The 24460-nt window shown below is 36.7% G+C and overlaps 2 protein-coding genes across 2 annotated transcripts in view; both read right to left on the bottom strand.

Annotated features, from left to right (window-relative positions):
- osbpl3b (oxysterol binding protein-like 3b) overlaps window positions 1-10624 on the bottom strand; it is a 49253-nt gene extending 38629 nt beyond the window's left edge. Inside the window, exon 1 of the mRNA XM_087812394.1 lies at window positions 10447-10624. The gene's annotated coding sequence lies outside the window, so the exon portion shown is untranslated. The remainder of the gene's footprint in view (window positions 1-10446) is intronic.
- Window positions 10625-15383: 4759 nt separating this feature from the next.
- spmip4 (sperm microtubule inner protein 4) lies at window positions 15384-19921 on the bottom strand. Its single transcript, XM_087812393.1, has 8 exons — window positions 19887-19921; window positions 18805-18846; window positions 18700-18729; window positions 16909-17084; window positions 16776-16858; window positions 16018-16174; window positions 15885-15964; window positions 15384-15821 (listed from the first exon to the last, which is right to left on the bottom strand). Exons 1-8 carry the CDS (start codon window positions 19919-19921, stop codon window positions 15384-15386), a joined length of 1041 nt encoding a protein of 346 aa, XP_087668519.1.
- Between the last annotated feature and the right edge of the window lie 4539 nt (window positions 19922-24460).

The following is a 24460-nucleotide window of genomic DNA, read 5'->3' as shown; positions in this document are numbered from 1 at the left end:
CACAACTGAGCTACACAACTGATCCAAACAACTGAGCTACAGAACTGAGCTACACAACTGAGCTACACAACTGAGCTATACAGCTGAGCTATACAACTGTGTTACAGGACTGAGCAACACAACTGAGCTACACAACTGAGCTACACAACTGAGCTACACAACTGAGCTACACAACTAAGCTATACAACTGAGCTATACAACTGTGTTACACGACTGAGCTACACAACTGAGCTACACAAATGAGCTATACAAATGAGCTATACAACTGATCCACACAACTGAGCTACACATCTGAGCTACACGACTGAGCAACACAACTGTGGTACACAACTGAGCTACACAACTGAGCTATACAACTGATCCACACAACTGAGATACACAACTGAGCTACACGACTGAGCCACACCACTGAGCTACACAACTGTGCTACACAACTGATCCACACCACTGAGGTACACAACTGAGCAACACACCTCTACTGTATTTTTCAAATACTTTAACATTAAATAAAGCTACAGTACATTAGGACTCTCCACTTACTTTAGACCCGCAGATTCTTCCAGCTTTCGAAATAGAAAAGAGTTATTTAGACACTGATGTCTCGAGGTCATAATTCTGTCCATTTTGTTTCTTCTTCTTTTCTAAATGTTCTTTCTCTGCATATGTTTTCATAAGATCTGGGATCTGAACACATGTACACATCGGTCCTTCCAGTTCACAACTGTTGCTCTGATCCCTGACAACCAACCTCGTCTTCCGTGACCAACAACCATCATGAACCAACAACCATCATGAACCAACTACCATCATGAACCAACAACCATCATGAACCAACTACCATCATGAACCAACAACCATCATGAACCAACAACCATCATGAACCAACAACCATCATGAATCAACTACCATCATGAACCAACAACCATCATGAACCAACTACCATCATGAACCAACAACCATCATGAACCAAAAACCATCATGAACCAACTACCATCATGAACCAACAACCATCATGAACCAACAACCATCATGAACCAACAACCATCATGAACCAACAACCATCATGAACCAACAACCATCATGAACCAACTACCATCATGAACCAACAACCATCATGAACCAACAACCATCATGAACCAACAACCATCATGAATCAACTACCATCATGAACCAACAACCATCATGAACCAACAACCATCATGAACCAACAACCATCATGAACCAACTACCATCGTGAACCAACTACCATCATGAACCAACTACCATGATGAACCAACTACCATCATGAACCAACAACCATCATGAATCAACAACCATCATGAACCAACAACCATCATGAACCAACAACCATCATGAACCAAAAACCATCATGAACCAACAACCATCATGAACCAACAACCATCATGAACCAACAACCATCATGAACCAACTACTATCGTGAACCAACAGCCATCATGAACCAACTACCATGATGAACCAACTACCATCATGAACCAACAACCATCATGAATCAACAACCATCATGAACCAACAACCATCATGAACCAACTACCATCATGAACCAACAACCATCATGAACCAACAACCATCATGAACCAACAACCATCATGAACCAACTACCATCGTGAACCAACAACCATCATGAACCAACTACCATGATGAACCAACTACCATCATGAACCAACAACCATCATGAATCAACAACCATCATGAACCAACAACCATCATGAACTAACAACCATCATGAACCAACAACCATCATGAACCAACAACCATCATGAATCAACAACCATCATGAACCAACAACCATCATGAACCAACAACCATCATGAACCAACAACCATCATGAATCAACAACAATCATGAACCAAAAACTATCATGAACCAACAACCATCATGAATAAACAACCATCATGAACCAACAACCATCATGAACCAACAACCATCATGAACCAACAACCATCATGAACCAACTACCATCATGAACTAACAACCATCATGAACCAACAACCATCATGAACCAACAACCATCATGAACTAACAACCATCATGAACTAACAACCATCATGAACCAACAACCATCATGAACCAACAACCATCATGAACTAACAACCATCATGAACTAACAACCATCATGAACTAACAACCATCATGAACCAACAACCATCATGAACCAACAACCATCATGAACTAACAACCATCATGAACCAACAACCATCATGAACCAACAACCATCATGAACCAACAACCATCATGAAACAACTACCATCATGAACCAAAAACCATCATGAATAAACAACCATCATGAACCAACAACCATCATGAACCAACTTTATCATGAACCAACAACCATCATGAACCAACAACCATCATGAACCAACTTTATCATGAACCAACAACCATCATGAACCAACAACCATCATGAACCAACAACCATCATGAATCAACAACCATCATGAACCAACTTTTTCATGAACCAACAACCATCATGAACCAACAACCATCATGAACCAACAACCATCATGAACCAACAACCATCATGAACTAACAACCATCATGAACTAACAACCATCATGAACTAACAACCATCATGAACCAACAACCATCATGAACCAACAACCATCATGAACTAACAACCATCATGAACTAACAACCATCATGAACCAACAACCATCATGAACCAACAACCATCATGAACCAACAACCATCATGAACCAACTACCATCATGGACCAACAACCATCATGAACCAACTACCATCGTGAACCAACAACCATCATGAACCAACTACCATGATGAACCAACAACCATCATGAATAAACAACCATCATGAACCAACAACCATCATGAACCAACAACCATCATGATCCAACTACCATCATGAACCAACAACCATCATGAACCAACTACCATCATGAACCAACAACCATCATGAACCAACAACCATCATGAACCAACAACCATCATGAACCAAAAACCATCATGAACGAACAACCATCATGAACCAAAAACCATCATGGACTAAAAAACCTTCATGAACCAACAACCATCATGAACCAACAACCATCATGAACCAACAACCATCATGAACCAAAACGATCATGAACCAACAACCATCATGAACCAACAACCATCATGAACCAAAAACCATCATGAACCAAAAACTATCATGAATCAACAACCATCATGAATAAACAACCATCATGAACCAACAACCATCATGAACTGACAACCATCATGAACCAACAACCATCATGAACCAACAACCATCATGAACCAACAACCATCATGAACCAACAACCATCATGGACCAAAAACCATCATGAACTAAAAAACCATCATGAACCAACAACCATCATGAACCAACAACCATCATGAACCAACAACCATCATGAACCAACTACCATCATGAACCAACAACCATCATGAACCAACAACCATCATGAACCAACAACCATCATGAACAAACAACCATCATGAACCAACTACCATCATGAACCAACAACCATCATGAACCAACAACCATCATGAACCAACTACCATCATGAACCAACAACCATCATGAACCAACAACCATCATGAACCAACAACCATCATGAACCAACTACCATCATCAACCATCAACCATCATGAACCAACTACCATCATGAACCTCCAACCATCATGAACCAACAACCACCATGAACCAACAACCATCATGAACCAACTACCATCATGAACCATCAACCATCATGAACCAACAACCATCATGAACCAACAACCATCATGAACCAACAACCATCATGAACCAACTACCATCATGAACCATCAACCATCATGAACCAACAACCATCATGAACCAACAACCATCATGAACCAACAACCATCATGAACCATCAACCATCATGAACCAACTACAATCATGAACCAACAACCATCATGAACCAACAACCATCATGAACCAACTACCATCATGAACCATCAACCATCATGAACCAACAACCATCATGAACCAACAACCATCATGAACCATCAACCATCATAAACCAACTACCATCATGAACCAACTACCATCATGAACCAACTTTATCATGAACCAACAACCATCATGAACCAACAACCATCATGAACCAACAACCATCATGAACCAACTACCATCATGAACCAACTTTATCATGAACCAACAACCATCATGAACCAACAACCACCATGAACCAACAACCATCATGAACCAACAACCATCATGAACCAACTACCATCATGAACCAAAAACCATCATGAACAAACAACCATCATGAACCAACAACCATCATGAACCAACTTTATCATGAACCAACAACCATCATGAACCAACTTTATCATGAATCAACAACCATCATGAACCAACTTTATCATGAACCAACAACCATCATGAACCAACAACCATCATGAACTAACAACCATCATGAACCAACAACCATCATGAACCAACAACCATCATGAACCAACAACCATCATGAACCAACTACCATCATGAACCAACTACCATCATGAACCATCAACCATCATGAACCAACAACCATCATGAACCAAAACCATCATGAACCAACTACCATCATGAACCAACAACCATCATGAATAAACAACCATCATGACCAACTACCATCATGAACCAACAACCATCATGAACCAAAACCATCATGAACCAACTACCATCATGAACCAACAACCATCATGAACCAACAACCATCATGAACGAACAACCATCATGAACCAACAACCATCATGAACCAACTACCATCATGAACCAACTACCATCATGAACCATCAACCATCATGAACCAACAACCATCATGAACCAACTACCATCATGAACCATCAACCATCATGAACCAACAACCATCGTGAACCAACAATCATCATGAACCAACAACCATCATGAACCAACAACCATCATGAACCAACAACCATCATGAACCAACAACCATCATGAACCAACAACCATCATGAACCAACTACCATCATGAACCATCAACCATCATGAACCAACAACCATCATGAACCAACAACCATCATGAACCAACAACCATCATGAACCAACAACCATCATGAACCAACAACCATCATGAACCAACAACCATCATGAACCAACAACCATCATCAACCAACAACCATCATGAACCAACAACCATCATGAACCAACAACCATCATGAACCAAAAACCATCATGAACTAAAAAACCATCATGAACCAACAACCATCATGAACCAACAACCATCATGAACCAACTACCATCATGAACCAACAACCATCATGAGCCAACAACCATCATGAACCAACAACCATCATGAACCAACTACCATCATGAACCATCAACCATCATGAACCAACAACCATCATGAACCAACAACCATCATGAACCAACTACCATCATGAACCAACAACCATCATGAACCAACTACCATCATGAACCAACTACCATCATGAACCAACAACCATCATGAACCAACTACCATCATGAACCAACAACCATCGTGAACCAACAACCATCATGAACCAACTACCATCATGAACCAACAACCATCATGAACCAACTACCATCATGAACCAACTACCATCATGAACCAACAACCATCATGAACCAACAACCATCATGAACCAACAACCATCATGAACCAACTACCATCATGAACCAACAACCATCGTGAACCAACAACCATCATGAACCAACAACCATCATGAACCAACAACCATCATGAACCAACTACCATCGTGAACCAACAACCATCATGAACCAACTACCATCATGAACCAACAACCATCATGAACCAACTACCATCATGAACCAACTACCATCATGAACCAACAACCATCATGAACCATCAACCATCATGAACCAACAACCATCATGAACCAACAACCATCATGAACCAACTACCATCATGAACCAACAACCATCATGAATAAACAACCATCATGAACCAACTACCATCATGAACCAACAACCATCATGAACCAAAACCATCATGAACCAACTACCATCATGAACCAACAACCATCATGAACCAACAACCATCATGAACGAACAACCATCATGAACCAACAACCATCATGAACCAACTACCATCATGAACCAACTACCATCATGAACCATCAACCATCATGAACCAACAACCATCATGAACCAACAACCATCATGAACCAACTACCATCATGAACCATCAACCATCATGAACCAACAACCATCGTGAACCAACAATCATCATGAACCAACAACCATCATGAACCAACAACCATCATGAACCAACAACCATCATGAACCAACAACCATCATGATCCAACTACCATCATGAACCAACAACCATCATGAACCAACTACCATCATGAACCAACAACCATCATGAACCAACTTTATCATGAACCAACAACCATCATGAACCAACTTTATCATGAACCAACAACCATCATGAACCAACTTTATCATGAATCAACAACCATCATGAACCAACTTTATCATGAACCAAAAACCATCATGAACCAACAACCATCATGAACTAACAACCATCATGAACCAACAACCATCATGAACCAACAACCATCATGAACCAACAACCATAATGAACCAACTACCATCATGAACCAACTACCATCATGAACCATCAACCATCATGAACCAACAACCATCATGAACCAACAACCATCATGAACCAACTACCATCATGAACCAACAACCATCATGAATAAACAACCATCATGAACCAACTACCATCATGAACCAACAACCATCATGAACCAAAACCATCATGAACCAACTACCATCATGAACTAACAACCATCATGAACCAACAACCATCATGAACCAACAACCATCATGAACCATCAACCATCATGAACCAACAACCATCATGAACCAACAACCATCATGAACCAACAACCATCATCAACCAACTACCATCATGAACCAACAACCATCATGAATAAACAACCATCATGAACCAACTACCATCATGAACCATCAACCATCATGAACCAACAACCATCATGAACCAACAACCATCATGAACCAACAACCATCATGAACCAACTACCATCGTGAACCAACAACCATCATGAACCATCAACCATCATGAACCAACAACCATCATGAACCAACAACCATCATGAACCAACTACCATCATGAACCAACAACCATCATGAATAAACAACCATCATGAACCAACTACCATCATGAACCAACAACCATCATGAACCAAAACCATCATGAACCAACTACCATCATAAACCAACAACCATCATGAACCAACAACCATCATGAACGAACAACCATCATGAACCAACAACCATCATGAACCAACTACCATCATGAACCAACTACCATCATGAACCATCAACCATCATGAACCAACAACCATCATGAACCAACAACCATCATGAACCAACTACCATCATGAACCATCAACCATCATGAGACAACAACCATCGTGAACCAACAATCATCATGAACCAACAACCATCATGAACCAACAACCATCATGAACCAACAACCATCATGAACCAACAACCATCATGATCCAACTACCATCATGAACCAACAACCATCATGAACCAACTACCATCATGAACCAACAACCATCATGAACCAACTTTATCATGAACCAACAACCATCATGAACCAACTTTATCATGAACCAACAACCATCATGAACCAACTTTATCATGAATCAACAACCATCATGAACCAACTTTATCATGAACCAAAAACCATCATGAACCAACAACCATCATGAACTAACAACCATCATGAACCAACAACCATCATGAACCAACAACCATCATGAACCAACAACCATAATGAACCAACTACCATCATGAACCAACTACCATCATGAACCATCAACCATCATGAACCAACAACCATCATGAACCAACAACCATCATGAACCAACTACCATCATGAACCAACAACCATCATGAATAAACAACCATCATGAACCAACTACCATCATGAACCAACAACCATCATGAACCAAAACCATCATGAACCAACTACCATCATGAACTAACAACCATCATGAACCAACAACCATCATGAACGAACAACCATCATGAACCAACAACCATCATGAACCAACTACCATCATGAACCAACTACCATCATGAACCATCAACCATCATGAACCAACAACCATCATGAACCAACAACCATCATGAACCAACTACCATCATGAACCAACAACCATCATGAACCAACAACCATCATGAACCAACAACCATCATGAACCAACAACCATCATGAACCAACAACCATCATGAACCAACAACCATCATGAACCAACAACCATCATGAACCAACAACCATCATGAACCAACAACCATCATGAACCAACAACCATCATGAACCAACAACCATCATGAACCAACTACCATCATGAACCAACAACCATCATGAACCAACAACCATCATGAACCAACTACCATCATGAACCAACAACCATCATGAACCAACAACCATCATGAACCAACAACCATCATGAACCAACAACCATCATGAACCAACAACCATCATGAACCAACAACCATCATGAACCAACAACCATCATGAACCAACTACCATCAACCACATGAAAAAGCTCCTATACTATTGACACAATTGTTGAAAATAACATTTTATTTACGACACAAAATAATGCCGACACTCTGACGCTAAAGTGACATGAATAGTTTAATAATGGTTGGTCCAACTGGGTCTAAAGGTAGTGGAGAGTCAAAATGATGGATCAGACAAAGGGATATTTGGACGATAAATCTCTTGTAGAAATAAATGTTTGTATTCAGGATCAATTCTAGATAAACCACATGGTGGAGCGAACAGTTGTCGCTCCGACCAGTCGTGCAGTGTGTCGTAGTGTAGTGTGTGTCAACACAAAAGCCTGTTGTGTTGTCACCTGTGCACACATCGTGGTTCAAACACACCTGTCACAGGTATCACCACAGCTGCTGGTTCTCCAGAGATCCGAACACATGCAGACTTGTTTGGTTCACACGTGGAAAATCTTCCTCGGAGGAAAACAAACCCATGACCTGCAGTTACAACTCAAGACTCTCTCAGTCTCAAGGCTCGGTGTGTGAGTCGAACACTTTGACAACAAGTCTTGACAACCTGCGTCTGTGACGACAACGAGTGACAGTGAGTGACAGTTGAGTGGAAACTTAAAAATGTTTTCATGACAAAGTTGTATATATATATAATATATATAAATACATATATATGTATATATATATATATATAAATACATATATATGTATATATATATATATATATATATAAATACATATATATGTATTTATATATATATATATATATAAATACATATATATGTATATATATATATATATAAATACATATCTGTGTATATATGTATTATACATTATTGTATACATTATTATGTATTATTTAATATATGTATTTATATATATATACATGCATTATAAATACATACATTTGCCACTTAAATAAGAATATATATATATATAAATATAAAATAATCACATTTATCATATATAATTAAATATATGTATTTATTAATTTAATATAATATATTTAAAGAAGATAGTGTTTTGTTATACATCTATAGTATACATATATTTATTCAATTTTTTTAATTGACGTGGTGATGTTAAATATGTGCTTTAAATACAAAACAAACACTAAAATATATTTACACTGTATGTCGAGTAAAAACTGGGGGAAAAAACATGAAGTAAAAACAAAGTAAACCTAAAACAATCATTGAAACATGACATGGTTGATGATCACGTGAGAAACATTAGAGTTTAGGTTAGGTTAGGTTAGGTTAGTTTAGGTTAGGTTAGGTTAGGTTAGGTTAGTTTAGGTTAGGTTAGTTTAGGTTAGGTTAGGTTATTTTAGGTTAGGTTAGGTTATTTTAGGTTAGGTTAGGTTAGGTTATTTTAGGTTAGTTTAGGTTAGTTTAGGTTAGGTTAGTTTAGGTTAGGTTAGGTTAGGTTAGGTTAGGTTAGGTTAGTTTAGGTTAGGTTAGTTTAGGTTAGGTTAGGTTAGGTTAGTTTAGGTTAGGTTAGTTTAGGTTAGGTTAGGTTAGTTTAGGTTAGGTTAGTTTAGGTTAGGTTAGGTTAGGTTAGTTTAGGTTAGGTTAGTTTAGGTTAGGTTATTTTAGGTAAGGTTAGGTTAGGTTAGGTTGGGTTAGGTTAGGTTAGGTTAGGTTAGGTTATTTTAGGTTAGGTTAGGTTAGGTTATTTTAGGTTAGGTTAGGTTAGGTTAGTTTAGGTTAGGTTGGGTTAGGTTAGGTAGAACTTTATTGAAGATTAATTAATAATAATCATAATAATAATTAATTTGAAGATGAATCAACAAATATTTGTGTTGATAAAAACCGTTTCAAACACAAACACTTTGAATGAAGTTGAACGAGAGACACACAGAAACGTCACCTGAACCCACAGCGCACTCACCTTGACACACTTCCAGATGTTGTTTCCAGGTAACGAGATCTCGTCCACACACCTGCGAGACTTGGACCTTGAGCAAGAGAGAGGAGAACGAGAAGAAGAAGAGAAATAAGAAGAAGAAGAAGAAGAAGAAGAGGAGAAGAATGAAAAGGTGAGGAGGCTCAGGAGCTTCAGGCTCCGACACTCACCGCTGCATGTGGGAGGAGGACCGTGAGTGACGTCAGCCAGCGCCAGTCAGAATCCAGCCAAGTGTGACGTCATCACACAGAGAGGGGCGGGATCCGGTGACGTAGTCCTGGGACCCCCCACAGCAAGGACAAAGTCATCTCTCTGCTGCGGACGGAAATAATTTAATCCACGGTGACAGTGAGTCCGTCTATGAAAACGACGCATGCGTCAACGCGGTGACGTCACAAGAAACAAAAAGATGAACTTCGACAAACGGACATGTGGAGAAACACTGCTCTCTGCTGGACAAAGTGGAGAATTACAACTTTGATTGACTTTTATTTGATTTACAGAGGCTCGTTTATCTGAATCTTTATTTTTATGATCAAGTCACAGAAAAATAATTATTTAATTGTCATTATTGTAGATTTTTGTCATGTTTGCTAATCATTTAAAATAAACCCTCATATATTAGATAGTTATAACGATAAATATATATTTTAACCATTCTCGTCATTCATTTTATTGAAATCTTCTCATGTTTTTTGTACGCTATTATTATTTTTTGTACACAATATATATATATATATATATATATATGTATATATATATATATATATATATATATATATATATTTTTAATACATTTTAGAATAAAGAGCAAAACATGTATATTCATAACTTGAGTTTAATAATATCTGGTGACATCAAAATACTATTTGTATTTCAGAATACAAATAGGAGTTTTTTATCTTAATATTAATATTGATTCCTCTATTAAATCATTGTGTAATAAAAACATATTTAGTGTTTCTACCTCCATTATTGTGACTATGTTTTATTTGAATTCACTCATTTTAATATTTGAGTCACGTGTTTGTTATTTATTTGATTCATCATTTTATTTTATATTTATTTTTATTTAATCTTTTCTATAAATATATATAAACAGTTTTTCTTGTCACAATATTTGAGGTTTATTCCCCAATAATACTAAATTTAATAAAAAATAATGACAATAATGACAATAATAATAACAATAATAATAATAACAACGATAATAATAGCAATAATAATGATAATAATAACAATAATTATAATAGTAATGCTGTATTTTTTAACGGTTGCCTAGCAACGAAATTTCGTCGCCAGTTTCACTGCTGTGTTTTCTGTTCAATGACAATAAAAGAAAGTCTAAAGTCTAAATAATAATAATAGTAATAACAATAACAACAACAACAACAACAACAATAATAATAATAATAATAATAATAATAACAATAATAAAAAAATATATATAAAGATAAAAATTAAAATATAATAACAATAAAATAATAGTAAATATAATAATAATAATAATAATATAATAATAATAATGAAAATACTAACCATACTAATATTATAACAATAATAATAAAGATAATAACAATGATAATAATAACAAATGATAGCAACAACAACAACAATAATAATCAAATAATAATAACAATGATAATAATAATAAATGATAACAACAACAGCAAAAACCATTATAATCAAATAATAATAACAATGATAATAATAATAAATGATAAAAACAACAACAATAATAATAATCAAATAATAATTACAATGATAATAATAATGAATGATAACAACAACAATAATAATCAAATAATAATAACAATGATAATAATAATAAATGATAACAACAACAACAACAATAATAATCAAATAATAATAACAATGATAATAATAATAAATGATAACAACAACAACAACAATAATAATCAAATAATAATAACAATGATGATAATAATAAATGATAACAACAACAGCAACAACCATTATAATCAAATAATAAAAACAAATGATAACAACAACAACAATAATAATAATCAAATAATAATAACAATGATAATAATAACAAATGATAACAACAACAACAATAATAATCAAATAATAATAACAATGATAATAATAACAAATGATAACAACAACAACAACAATAATAATCAAATAATAATAACAATGATAATAATAACAAATGATAACAACAATAATAATCAAATAATAATAACAATGATAATAATAACAAATAATAACAACAACAACAATAATAATAATCAAATAATAATAACAATGATAATAATAACAAATGATAACAACAACAACAACAACAATAATAATCAAATAATAATAACAATGATAATAATAATAAATGATAACAACAACAATAATAATCAAATAATAATAACAATGATAATAATAACAAATGATAACAACAACAATAATAATAATAATCAAATAATAATAACAATGATAATAATAACAAATGATAACAACAACAATAATAATAATAATCAAATAATAATAACAATGATAATAATAACAAATGATAACAACAACAATAATAATCAAATAATAATAACAATGATAATAATAATAAATGATAACAACAACAACAATAATAATAATCAAATAATAATAACAATGATAATAATAACAAATGATAACAACAACAATAATAATCAAATAATAATAACAATGATAATAATAATAAATGATAACAACAACAACAATAATAATACTAATAATGATAAAGATAATAATGATAAGGATAACCAGGTGGTGACGTCTCTACATGGGTCTCTCAGGTGTGTGCACAGGTGCTCTTCCATTCTCATCCCTCTGTGTCTCTGAAGGACGCTCTGGCTCAAGGACTCTCCGTCGCACAAAAACCTTTTCACAGCTTGTGACTGCAGGAGATGTTTCCTGTGGAAGGTTTTGCTGCAGCAGCTCCGAGCGCAGCATGAGCGTAAACAACACAGTCATTATCTGCACAGCTTTGAAGGGATTCTCTGGTGTTCCTGGTCCGCGGAGCTTAAAGGGTTCTTGCAGCGGGTCATGTGCTCACATGTCCGGCTCTAATGAACCCACAAACAAAGAGGGAATTAGTGGCGTCAGCGTTCGTGGCTCAGGAGATAATTAGCAGAGAAAACAAGTGAGGAAACACGACGGAGCCTCATGTTCGTTGTTTACATCACGGGTTCACATCCCAGCGACCCGTTCACGTCACTGACATCTGACCTTTTGACCTTCAGCATCATGACCTCCTGAAGGCAAACAAGCAGGTGTTGACAACTTAATATTGAAACATTGACATTAGGAAATGATCTTAAGCTCCGCCCACTGAAACCACTTTGTTGTTCTGGAGATGAAATCTTGTTGACCATAACCACACCCACTCTGCTGTGATTGGTCAAACATGGAGGTTTGTCACCGCGCGTCATCAATGGCCTCCACCTCCAAGGGACTCGTTGTATAAACAAAGCGTGATTACAGCTGAAGGAGGAGTGAAGCCATTATTACGCCATAATGGACTCTCGTAACCTCTCGTTCGTCAAGATTTCCGAGCAACTTTACAAAGTAACAGATCATGGTCATGATGAGGAGTTACTGCGTACGTGCGGTGAAACGATGGTTCAACGAGTGACTGTCACTCAAAGTGTGACACTTGACAGCTCTGTCATTTCAAGTTAGCGCTAATAATGCTAATGCTAACTCAGGCTGAACTCTGCGTGAACTCTGAGGTCAAGTGATCAACTGGGAGCTGAACTGGTTCAACTCACGGACAGACTATTAGAAACTCCAATTTGGGCCCAGATATAATTGAGTGATGGTTCTCCAGCCGCGAGAGTCTGTTGTGAGTCTGAAGGATTGAGACGAGCTTTCAGAACGTTTTTCACTTTTGAAGTTAATGAGTGTGAAGTTACAATTATTATCAATCCCCGATCAATACATCCTTCTTGCTATCATCGCTGCTAGCATTTAAGCTAAATTGTTTGATTATAGTTGAAAATTGTTTGATTATAGTTGAAAATTGTTGGATTATATTTGAAAATTGTTTGATTAAAGTTGAAAATTGTTTGATTTTAGTTGAAAATTGTTTGATTATAGTTGAAAATTGTTTGATTATAGTTGAAAATTGTTTGATTATAATTGAAAATTGTTGGATTATAGTTGAAAATTGTTTGATTATAGTTGAAAATTGTTTGATTATAATTGAAAATTGTTTGATTATAATTGAAAATTGTTTGATTATAGTTTAAATTGTTTGATTATAGTTGAAAATTGTTTGATTATAGTTGAAAATAGTTTGATTATAGTTTAAATTGTTTGATTATAGTTGAAAATTGTTTGATTACAGTTGAAAATTGTTTGATTATAATTGAAAATTGTTTGATTATAGTTTAAATTGTTTGATTATAGTTGAAAATTGTTTGATTATAGTTGAAAATTGTTTGATTACAGTTGAAAATTGTTTGATTATAATTGAAAATTGTTTGATTATAGTTTAAATTGTTTGATTATAGTTGAAAATTGTTTGATTATAGTTGAAAATTGTTTGATTACAGTTGAAAATTGTTTGATTATAATTGAAAATTGTTTGATTATAGTTTAAATTGTTTGATTATAATTGAAAATTGTTTGATTATAGTTTAAATTGTTTGATTATAATTGAAAATTGTTTGATTATAGTTTAAATTGTTTGATTATAGTTGAAAATTGTTTGATTATAGTTGAAAATTGTTTGATTATAGTTGAAAATTGTTTGATTATAGTTGAAAATTGTTTGATTATAGTTGAAAATTGTTTGATTATAGTTGAAAATAGTTTGCGAGGTCAGGCAACATGTGACCTGAGGCTGGAGAGTAGCTGCTAAAAGAAAGTCAAGAGGTGTTTGATATGACCTTGATAGTGTTTATTGAAGGTCAAACATGACGGTACGATCAGTGTAAGATGTTGACGTTGACGCCGTAAAAGTCATGTTTTCGTCCGGTCACCACGTTGTCCTGCAGGTTCACCACGGATCTGCTTGTGGACACGTTAAACCTGCGATGAGCTTCTGACCTACTGAACCAAGGCTGGACCTTCACGGGACCGGTGCCGAGAATCATGGGCAGGACTGGGGGGCGCGGCAGGATCCCGGATCTGAGCCTGACCCCGGGGGTCTCCTGGCGATCTGGTGGAAACTCTGAGCTCAGCTCTTCTGTGGAGCATCTGCTCCGTGAAACACTGTGACCCAGTTTCTCTGCTCGATTAGACTCAGCTGTGGTCCGTGACCTACATGGGCTCGCTGGAGATGATGGAGGGTCCTGGTCTGAAGCTCCACGTCTCCGTCCTCTTCCTGGTCTGGAAGGAACAAACAGCGGACGATACTTTTCTCTCTGGAAGAACCAAATACGTTCCTGTCACTTCTGGTTTCTCCAGCATGATGTTCCTTCAGTTACCAGAGGTGCATCATGGGAGGAGGCTCCGCTGATCTTCTCCCTGAAGTCATCCATCTTCAGAGGAGCAGCAGGTCCAGAGCCTTCACAGACCAGTTCAATAAGCAGTTTCTGGTCCTCCTGGAGAAGACTTTACCTGTGAAGTCCGTCTGGTACGAGGTGATCCACAGAGTCTTCTGCAGGTTCCTCAGCATGTTGCAGGTGCGCTCAGGTGGAGTCCAGACCCGGAGGCCAGGATCAGGCAGGACGGTCTTGGGGGGGGCAGGGTACCAGACTCGGTTCTTTTTCACCGACTGACACAACGACAGACTTGTTTAGTTTGAATTCAACTCCAGAAAAAACTGCTAATACCAACTCTGTCTTCGTCTCACCCCCTCTCAGTGAACTCATCGATTTTTCTTTTTTTTAATGTTTTTTTCCAACATAGACCGTCCAACCAGCCTCTCACTCACATGAGTATCTATCCAACTCCTTTTCTAACTCAAGACTCGCCCCTTAAAGTGTCGCTCTTTGTCTCACCCCCTCTCAGTAAACTCATCAGTAGTTTTTTTCAAGTTTATTTGCTTTCATTAACAGTCTAACAAGCCTTCTAACCCAAATAAAAAAAAATTCTGACTCATTTTCAAACTCAAGTCTCGCTCTGAAAGTGTTGCTCTCTCTTTATCCCACCCCCTCTCAGTGAACTCAACTATATTTTGTAGTTTCTCTGTCTTCATCAACAGTCAAACGAGCCTTTTCATTCAACTAATTAACTGCAGTTCAATTTCGAGTCCTGCTCTCTTTGTCTCAATCCCTCTCAGTGAACTCATCGCTTTCATAAGGATCTGCTTTCAAATTAAAAGGTCTGAGAAATTTGAGGTTCATTTAAAAATCCATTAAAAAAAATGGACTCACGTCCCAGAATCCTCTGGGCCAGGTCAGAACCTCGTCCCTCCTCACGGCTCCAGAGTCCAGAACCTCCAGCCTGTACGGACCTCCTGCTCCGACCCATCAAGATCTGTAGATACTCGTGTGTTTCCTCTCTCACCTTTAGTCTTGCTCAGCACCTCCACCTGAGCTCCTGCTCCGGGTACTCCGGGGTCGAGGACGGACCAGGAACCTCTGGGGTCGTCTGGACCGTTGAAGGTCGGGAACATAGCGAAGCGGGAGATGTGGGAGGCGTACGGATGTTCTCGAGGAACATGGACTTTGATGGTCTTCTCTCTGTGATGAGGCAGGGTCTTAGAACGCTCTTATTGTGAAGGTCAACGACAGGAAGTTCTCACCCCATGTTGACGTGTAGGGTCTTAGAACGCTCTTATTGTGAAGGTCAACGACAGGAAGTTCTCACCCCATGTTGACGTGTAGGGTCTTAGAACACTCTTATTGTGAAGGTCAACGACAGGAAGTTCTCACCCCATGTTGACGTGACAGGGTCTTGAAACACTCTTATTGTGAAAGTCAACGACAGGAAGTTCTTGCCCCATGTTGACGTGACAGGGTCTTGAAACACTCTTATTGTGAAGGGCAACGACAGGAAGTTCTCACCCCATGTTGACGTGACAGGGTCTTGAAACACTCTTATTGTGAAGGGCAACGACAGGAAGTTCTAACCCCATGTTGACGTGACAGGGTCTTGAAACACTCTTATTGTGAAGGGCAACGACAGGACGTTCTAACCCCATATTGACGTGACAGGGTCTTGAAACACTCTTATTGTGAAAGTCAACGACAGGAAGTTCTTGCCCCATGTTGACGTGACAGGGTCTTGAAACACTCTTATTGTGAAAGTCAACGACAGGAAGTTCTTGCCCCATGTTGACGTGACAGGGTCTTGAAACACTCTTATTGTGAAGGGCAACGACAGGAAGTTCTCACCCCATGTTGACGTGACAGGGTCTTGAAACACTCTTATTGTGAAGGGCAACGACAGGAAGTTCTAACCCCATGTTGACGTGACAGGGTCTTGAAACACTCTTATTGTGAAGGGCAACGACAGGACGTTCTAACCCCATATTGACGTGACAGGGTCTTGAAACACTCTTATTGTGAAAGTCAACGACAGGAAGTTCTCGCCCCATGTCGACGTGACAGGTGCTGTGTCTCAAATCGCATACTTCTCTTAGTATGCATCAGGATAGTGTACGTACTAACTAGTACGCAAATCCTCCACAGATAGTATGTCTCAAATCAAACTCTGCTGCTACACACTAACAGGAAATCACATGACAGCTTCTTCTTCTACTACTATTTAACGATGGTTTCAACCAGCTGTTTGAACGCAACGCCACCTGCTGGCAGCACGTTTTGCAAGTTTGGAAAAAGAAATAAAGAAAAAATATGAGAATCTAAATAATCGCGAGATATTTAAGTTTGTATCAGCAGCGAAGACGTGTTTATCCTCCTGCTGCTGCGGAAAATACACATGTAAGTATATGAATATATATGCATTTATATATGACGTAACTTCCGTTTAAAACCTCACTAAGATGGTGGCTGTTTAGTGTGGTTAGTGTCCATCGAACCATGCTCAGTTTTGTGGGCGTACTAAGAATTGAGACACACTAACGCACTAAAAATACTAACTTTGAGTATGCTAGTATGTGATTTGAGATACAGCACAGGTCTTAAAACACTCTTATTGTGAAGGTCTACAACAGGAATTTCTCACCCCATGGTGTGAAGGTGTACAACAGGAAGTTCTCACCCCATGTTGACGTGACTGGGTCTTAAAACACTCTTATTGTGAAGGGCAACAACAGGAAGTTCTAACCCCATGTTGACGTGACAGGGTCTTAAAACACTCTTATTGTGAAGGTGTACAACAGGAAGTTCTCACCCCATGTTGACGTGACAGGGTCTTGGAACGCTGAGGAAGAAACGTTTATTTTTTAATTATTATTATTTGTTGAGACTGATTTGAAAGTTGTCGTCGTGAACTTACACTTCATCGTTGAGTCGTTGAGACGTTCCAGTGAAGCTGCTCCTTCAAATATAGCATTAACGTGAAATACTTTTACAGTCAATACTACATGTATAATACAATAAATACATAATAATATAAAAAGTATTAATTCATCAATTAAATTTATTATTGAGAATTAAATAAGGTAAATAAGTAAACAAATCATAATAAAAATAAATAAATAAAAATACTTTAAAATTATAATAAATACAAAAGCATAAAAAAAAACTTAATGAAACCTTATATATATATTATTAGTCATGAATAATACAACATTACAGAAATATATTTACAAGTAGAAATAATAAATTAATTAAATAAACTTTATATGTATTAATGACTTATTATTTAAAAATAATTAATTAATAATAATTAAAAGTATTCCATAAATAATGATTTCACAAGGTAGTAAAAATAAATCCATAATCATAAAAAAATAAAAAATGTAATTAATTAAAAAAAACATTGTAATAATAAATACATTAAATATGTTTTTACAGACTATTTCGTCAATTATGATGTGAAATCAAAAAACATGATAATCATAAAAGAATAACTGAAATATGTCATTACGAACGGACGAATGTGAAAAATGTAAAAGTTGAGTTTCACTCACAGGGTCGAAGGTCGGAGGTCACGAGTCTGAAGCTGCATCAGTGGATCTAGAAATAAACTTTAAACTTTAACTACATTGAACATACATACATACATAAGCTTGATGGAGTTCAACAGTCCTCTACTCTAGAACAAAACCAAGTGGCTTCGATGCTTTCTACTGTGTTGTGCGAGCGAGCTCTGTCACGCACACACTGCCCCCTGCTGTCCAGTTCAACAACAACCTATTAACGATTCAATAACGTTCACGAAAATGACATCGATAACATTTTAGGAAACGCATGAATAACTTTTTAAACATTTATAAATAAACGGGGGCGGAGTCAAACGTTGAAGGTCAAACAAACGTATATTACTATTTCTATTACTATTATACGTAACTATTTATCTTAATAAATCAATAAACAAATAACAAAATAATCTACTTTGATTATCTGCAAACCAACCCCACGGGCCTCATAAGATGTTTTTGGCTGGCCATATTTAGCCCGCGGGCCACGAGACGCTCAAGCTAGCAACACATTAGCTTCAATAATGTACGAACAACATTTCAAATGCTGTAAACATCTCTGAACAAAGAGAATAAATGTAGGACCAGGTTAAAGTCACACTATAGGTGGAGTTGAGCTGCTTGACGGATGTCTGCGCTCGCAGACGCTGTTTCTAGAGAATCCTTGTGTGTTTGTTTTAGATAAAAACACAAACATGTACCTGGTGTTTTCTTCCAGCCGTCCGTCCGTGTGTTTGCGTCGTCGTCGACGAGTGATGAGGTTACAGGTCACGGTGTCACATGACCTGCTGTCCAATAAAAAGCCTGATCAAAAGTTTCAGCAGCCGAGGAAGGATCTCGTGGTTTGATTGAACAATCAGTGCCGCGATGATCGACGTCAACACATGACTTTCATCAACGTCAGCAGATAAAAGCTGCTCCATGGACACCAGATAACAGCGCGGCGCCTCCTGGTGTTGACTTACCAGAGTCAGGTTTCATTGATCACGTCGAGGCTGCAGCGGCGACAACATCTTTTCACTCATGTTTGGATCAGACGTCGTAGTTTTCACTTCCACACACGACAAGATGCGATCAGTCCAAATATATCTTTATAAACTCATTTGTCTATTTCTATTTCTAACAAGGATTTTATTATTTGACACCAGGAGAGTCTGGGGCTAGCCATGTAGCATGTTAGCATCCATGAAGTGACTTCCTGTAGCAACAGGAAGTCTCCAACATGTTTAAATAAACAAAAATGTTTTTATTCTTCTGATAAATATTATTTTTTATTTTAAACAAGAAGAGTTAGGGGATAGCATTGTAGCATGTTAGCATCCATGAAGTGACTTCCTGTAGCAGCAGGAAGTCTCCAAAATGTTTAAATCAACAAAAATGTTTTTATTCTTTTGCTAAAAAATGAATGTCTATTTTAAACAAGACGAGTCAGGGGCTAGCCATGTAGCATGTTAGCATCCTATGAAGTGACTTCCTGTAGCAACAGGAAGTCTGCAACATGTTTAAATAAAACAAATGTTTTTATTCTTTTGCTAAATTTTTTTTTTTAAACAAGTTAGGGGATAGCATTGTAGCATGTTAGCATCCTCTGAAATTACTTCCTGTTGCTTCAGCAACATGTTTAAATAAACACAAATGTTTTTATTCTAGGAAATAACATTTGTGGACGTAATGAAGTAATATTTGTAGACTTAAGGAAGTAATATTTGTAGACATAAGGAAGTAATATTTGTAGATATAAAGAAGTAGTATTTGTAGATATAAGGAAGTAATATTTGGGGCGTAAGGAAGTAATATTTGTAGACGTAAAAAAGTAATATTTGTAGACGTAATGAAGTAATATTTGTAGACGTAAGGAAGTAATATTTGTAGACATAATGAAGTAATATTTGTAGACGTAAGGAAGTAATATTTGTAGACGTAATGAAGTAATATTTGTAGACGTAAGAAAGTAATATTTGTAGACGTAATGAAGTAATATTTGTAGATATAAAGAAGTAGTATTTGTAGATATAAGGAAGTAATATTTGGGGCGTAAGGAAGTAATATTTGTAGACGTAATGAAGTAATATTTGTAGACGTAAGAAAGTAATATTTGTAGACGTAATGAAGTAATATTTGTAGACGTAAGAAAGTAATATTTGTAGACGTAATGAAGTAATATTTGTAGACGTAAGAAAGTAATATTTGTAGACGTAATGAAGTAATATTTGTAGACGTAATGAAGTAATATTTGTAGACATAATGAAGTAATATTTGTAGACGTAATGAAGTAATATTTGTAGACGTAATGAAGTAATATTTGCAGACGTAATGAAGTAATATTTGTAGACGTAATGAAGTAATATTTGTAGACGTAAGGAAGTAATATTTGTAGACGTAATGAAGTAATATTTGTAGACGTAAGAAAGTAATATTTGTAGACGTAATGAAGTAATATTTGTAGACGTAATGAAGTAATATTTGTAGACATAATGAAGTAATATTTGTAGACATAATGAAGTAATATTTGTAGACGTAATGAAGTAATATTTGTAGACGTAATGAAGTAATATTTGCAGACGTAAAGAAGTAATATTTGTAGGTACACGGTAGAATATATCTCACGAGCAGCTCCTGGACGAAGATGTTTGTTGGTCATCACAGGCTTTTGTGCTTTTAATTGGGAACCTCAGGAGATCTTCCCGACCGGAGCTTCCTGTCGGACGAACGCTGACCAATTACCTGCGAGGCCCAGAGGAGCGACCGTTAGAACAAAGTGTTTACAAACAAACAAACAAACAAACAAACCTCCAGGACTCAGAGTCTAAATTGCATTTTTCCTGCTAATAAATCACATCTTTGATCCGTGGATTATTGAAGCGACGATCCTCGACCTCCAGTTACACCTGCAAACATTTACCACTTTATGTTGTGCATCCAGACAAATGTCACACACTAATGCACACAGACACACAAAAGAAGGATCAACACAAACGCTTTATGTCTTGTTGTGTAATAGTTACACAATTAAAAATAAAATAAAAAAACATTTATCAAAGAGATGTAAGATCATGTGTTTGTGTGTGTTAGTGTGTGTGTTAGTGTGTGTGTGTGTGTGTGTGTGTGTGTGTGTGTGTGTGTGTGTGTGTGTGTGTGTGTGTGTGTGTGTGTGTGAGTATGTTATACATTATATATATATATTGTATACAGTATACAAGGTTGTATATACAGTATATTAGTGTTTGTATATTATTGTGTATGTGTGTGTATATTATTGATTGTGTGTGTATATATATATGTAAACATATATATATTAGTATGTTTGTGTGTGTGTGTATATATATATATATTAGTATGTTTGTGTGTGTGTGTATATATATATGTAAACATATATATATAAATATATATATATATATATATATATATACATATATATATATATATATTAGTATGTTTGTGTGTATTATTCTGTGTGTGGGAATTATTGTGTGTGTATGTATGTATATATATTATTGTGTGTGTGTGTGTATTATTGAGTGTATGTATGTATATATAATAGTGTGTGTATTATTGAGTGTGTATGTATGTATATATATTAGAGCGTGTGTGTGTATTACTGTGTGTGTGTGTACTATTGAGTGTGTATCTTTATATATATATTATTATGTGTGTGTACTATTGAGTGTGTATGTATATATACATATTATTATGTCTGTGTACTATTGAGTGTGTATGTATATATATATATTATTATGTGTGTGTACTATTGAGTGTGTATGTATATATATATATTATTATGTGTGTGTACTATTGAGTGTGTGTTGTGAAAGAAGTGTACAAGTCAACCCTGAACTTGTACCTGAAAAGAAGAAAAGCTTGTGAAAAGAAATCATTCTGATGCTTCTAAAAATCTGCATGTTGTGCGTTTGTGTACATGTGAGCAAGGGTTGTCATGGTTGTGTGTTTGTGTACATGTGAGCGAGGGTTGTCATGGTTGTGTGTTTGTGTACATGTGAGCGAGGGTTGTGTAACTGCGTCAACGGAGCAAAGATGGTCAAAACGACACATTTTCTTTCATTTTACATTCTCTCCGTCAGTGACTTTTTTATTGAGCCGAGGCAGAAATCCTTGAGCTTCTGCAGTAAGAGCTTCATTGTGTGTTCGACTCACACCAGACTCACACCAGACTCACACCAGACTCACACCAGACACACACCAGACTCACACCTGCATGAATAAAACATACAACATCTTCACACAGTCCTGAGCTGGAAACATATTCATGTTTTCACTCCATATTGATGCAAGTCTTTGTGGAGACAACGAGTCAAGTTTCTGCAGCTCAGTCGTCAGGGAGAGACTCAGTGTAGAAGTACATGTTTCTATGACATCCATCCAACCATCCTCCATCCATCCATCCATCCATCCATCCATCCATCCATCCATCCATCCATCCATCCATCCATCCATCCATCCATCCATCCATCCATCCATCCATCCCTCCATCCACTCATCCATCTATCCTTCCATCCACTCATCCATCCATCCATCCATTCATCCATCCATCCATCCATCCATCCATCCATCCATCCATCCATCCATCCATCCTTCCATCCATCCATCCATCCATCCATCCATCCATCCATCCATCCATCCATCCATCCATCCATCCATCCATCCATCCCTCCATCCACTCATCCATCTATCCTTCCATCCACTCATCCATCCATCCATCCATCCATCCATCCATCCATCCATCCATCCATCCATCCATCCTTCCATCCATCCATCCATCCATCCATCCATCCATCCATCCATCCATCCATCCATCCATCCATCCATCCATCCATCCATCCATCCATCAATCCATCTGTCGGTTAATAAAAAGATATACTTTGGAACAAAAATGATGAAAAACGCATTTCTGTGAAATTAATGAATTATTATAGAAAAACAATCTGATTCGATGACTCGCTAGTCCTCATGGGAAACACTACCACTGTTGTCCACTGGTGGCGCCAAAAACAA

Source organism: Callionymus lyra, chromosome 17, assembly GCF_982586985.1.
Source record: "Callionymus lyra chromosome 17, fCalLyr1.hap1.1, whole genome shotgun sequence".
Taxonomy (NCBI): Eukaryota; Metazoa; Chordata; class Actinopteri; order Syngnathiformes; family Callionymidae; genus Callionymus; species Callionymus lyra.
The sequence above is the reverse complement of the archived record's forward strand: the minus strand, read 5'-3'. Positions and strand labels throughout refer to the sequence as shown.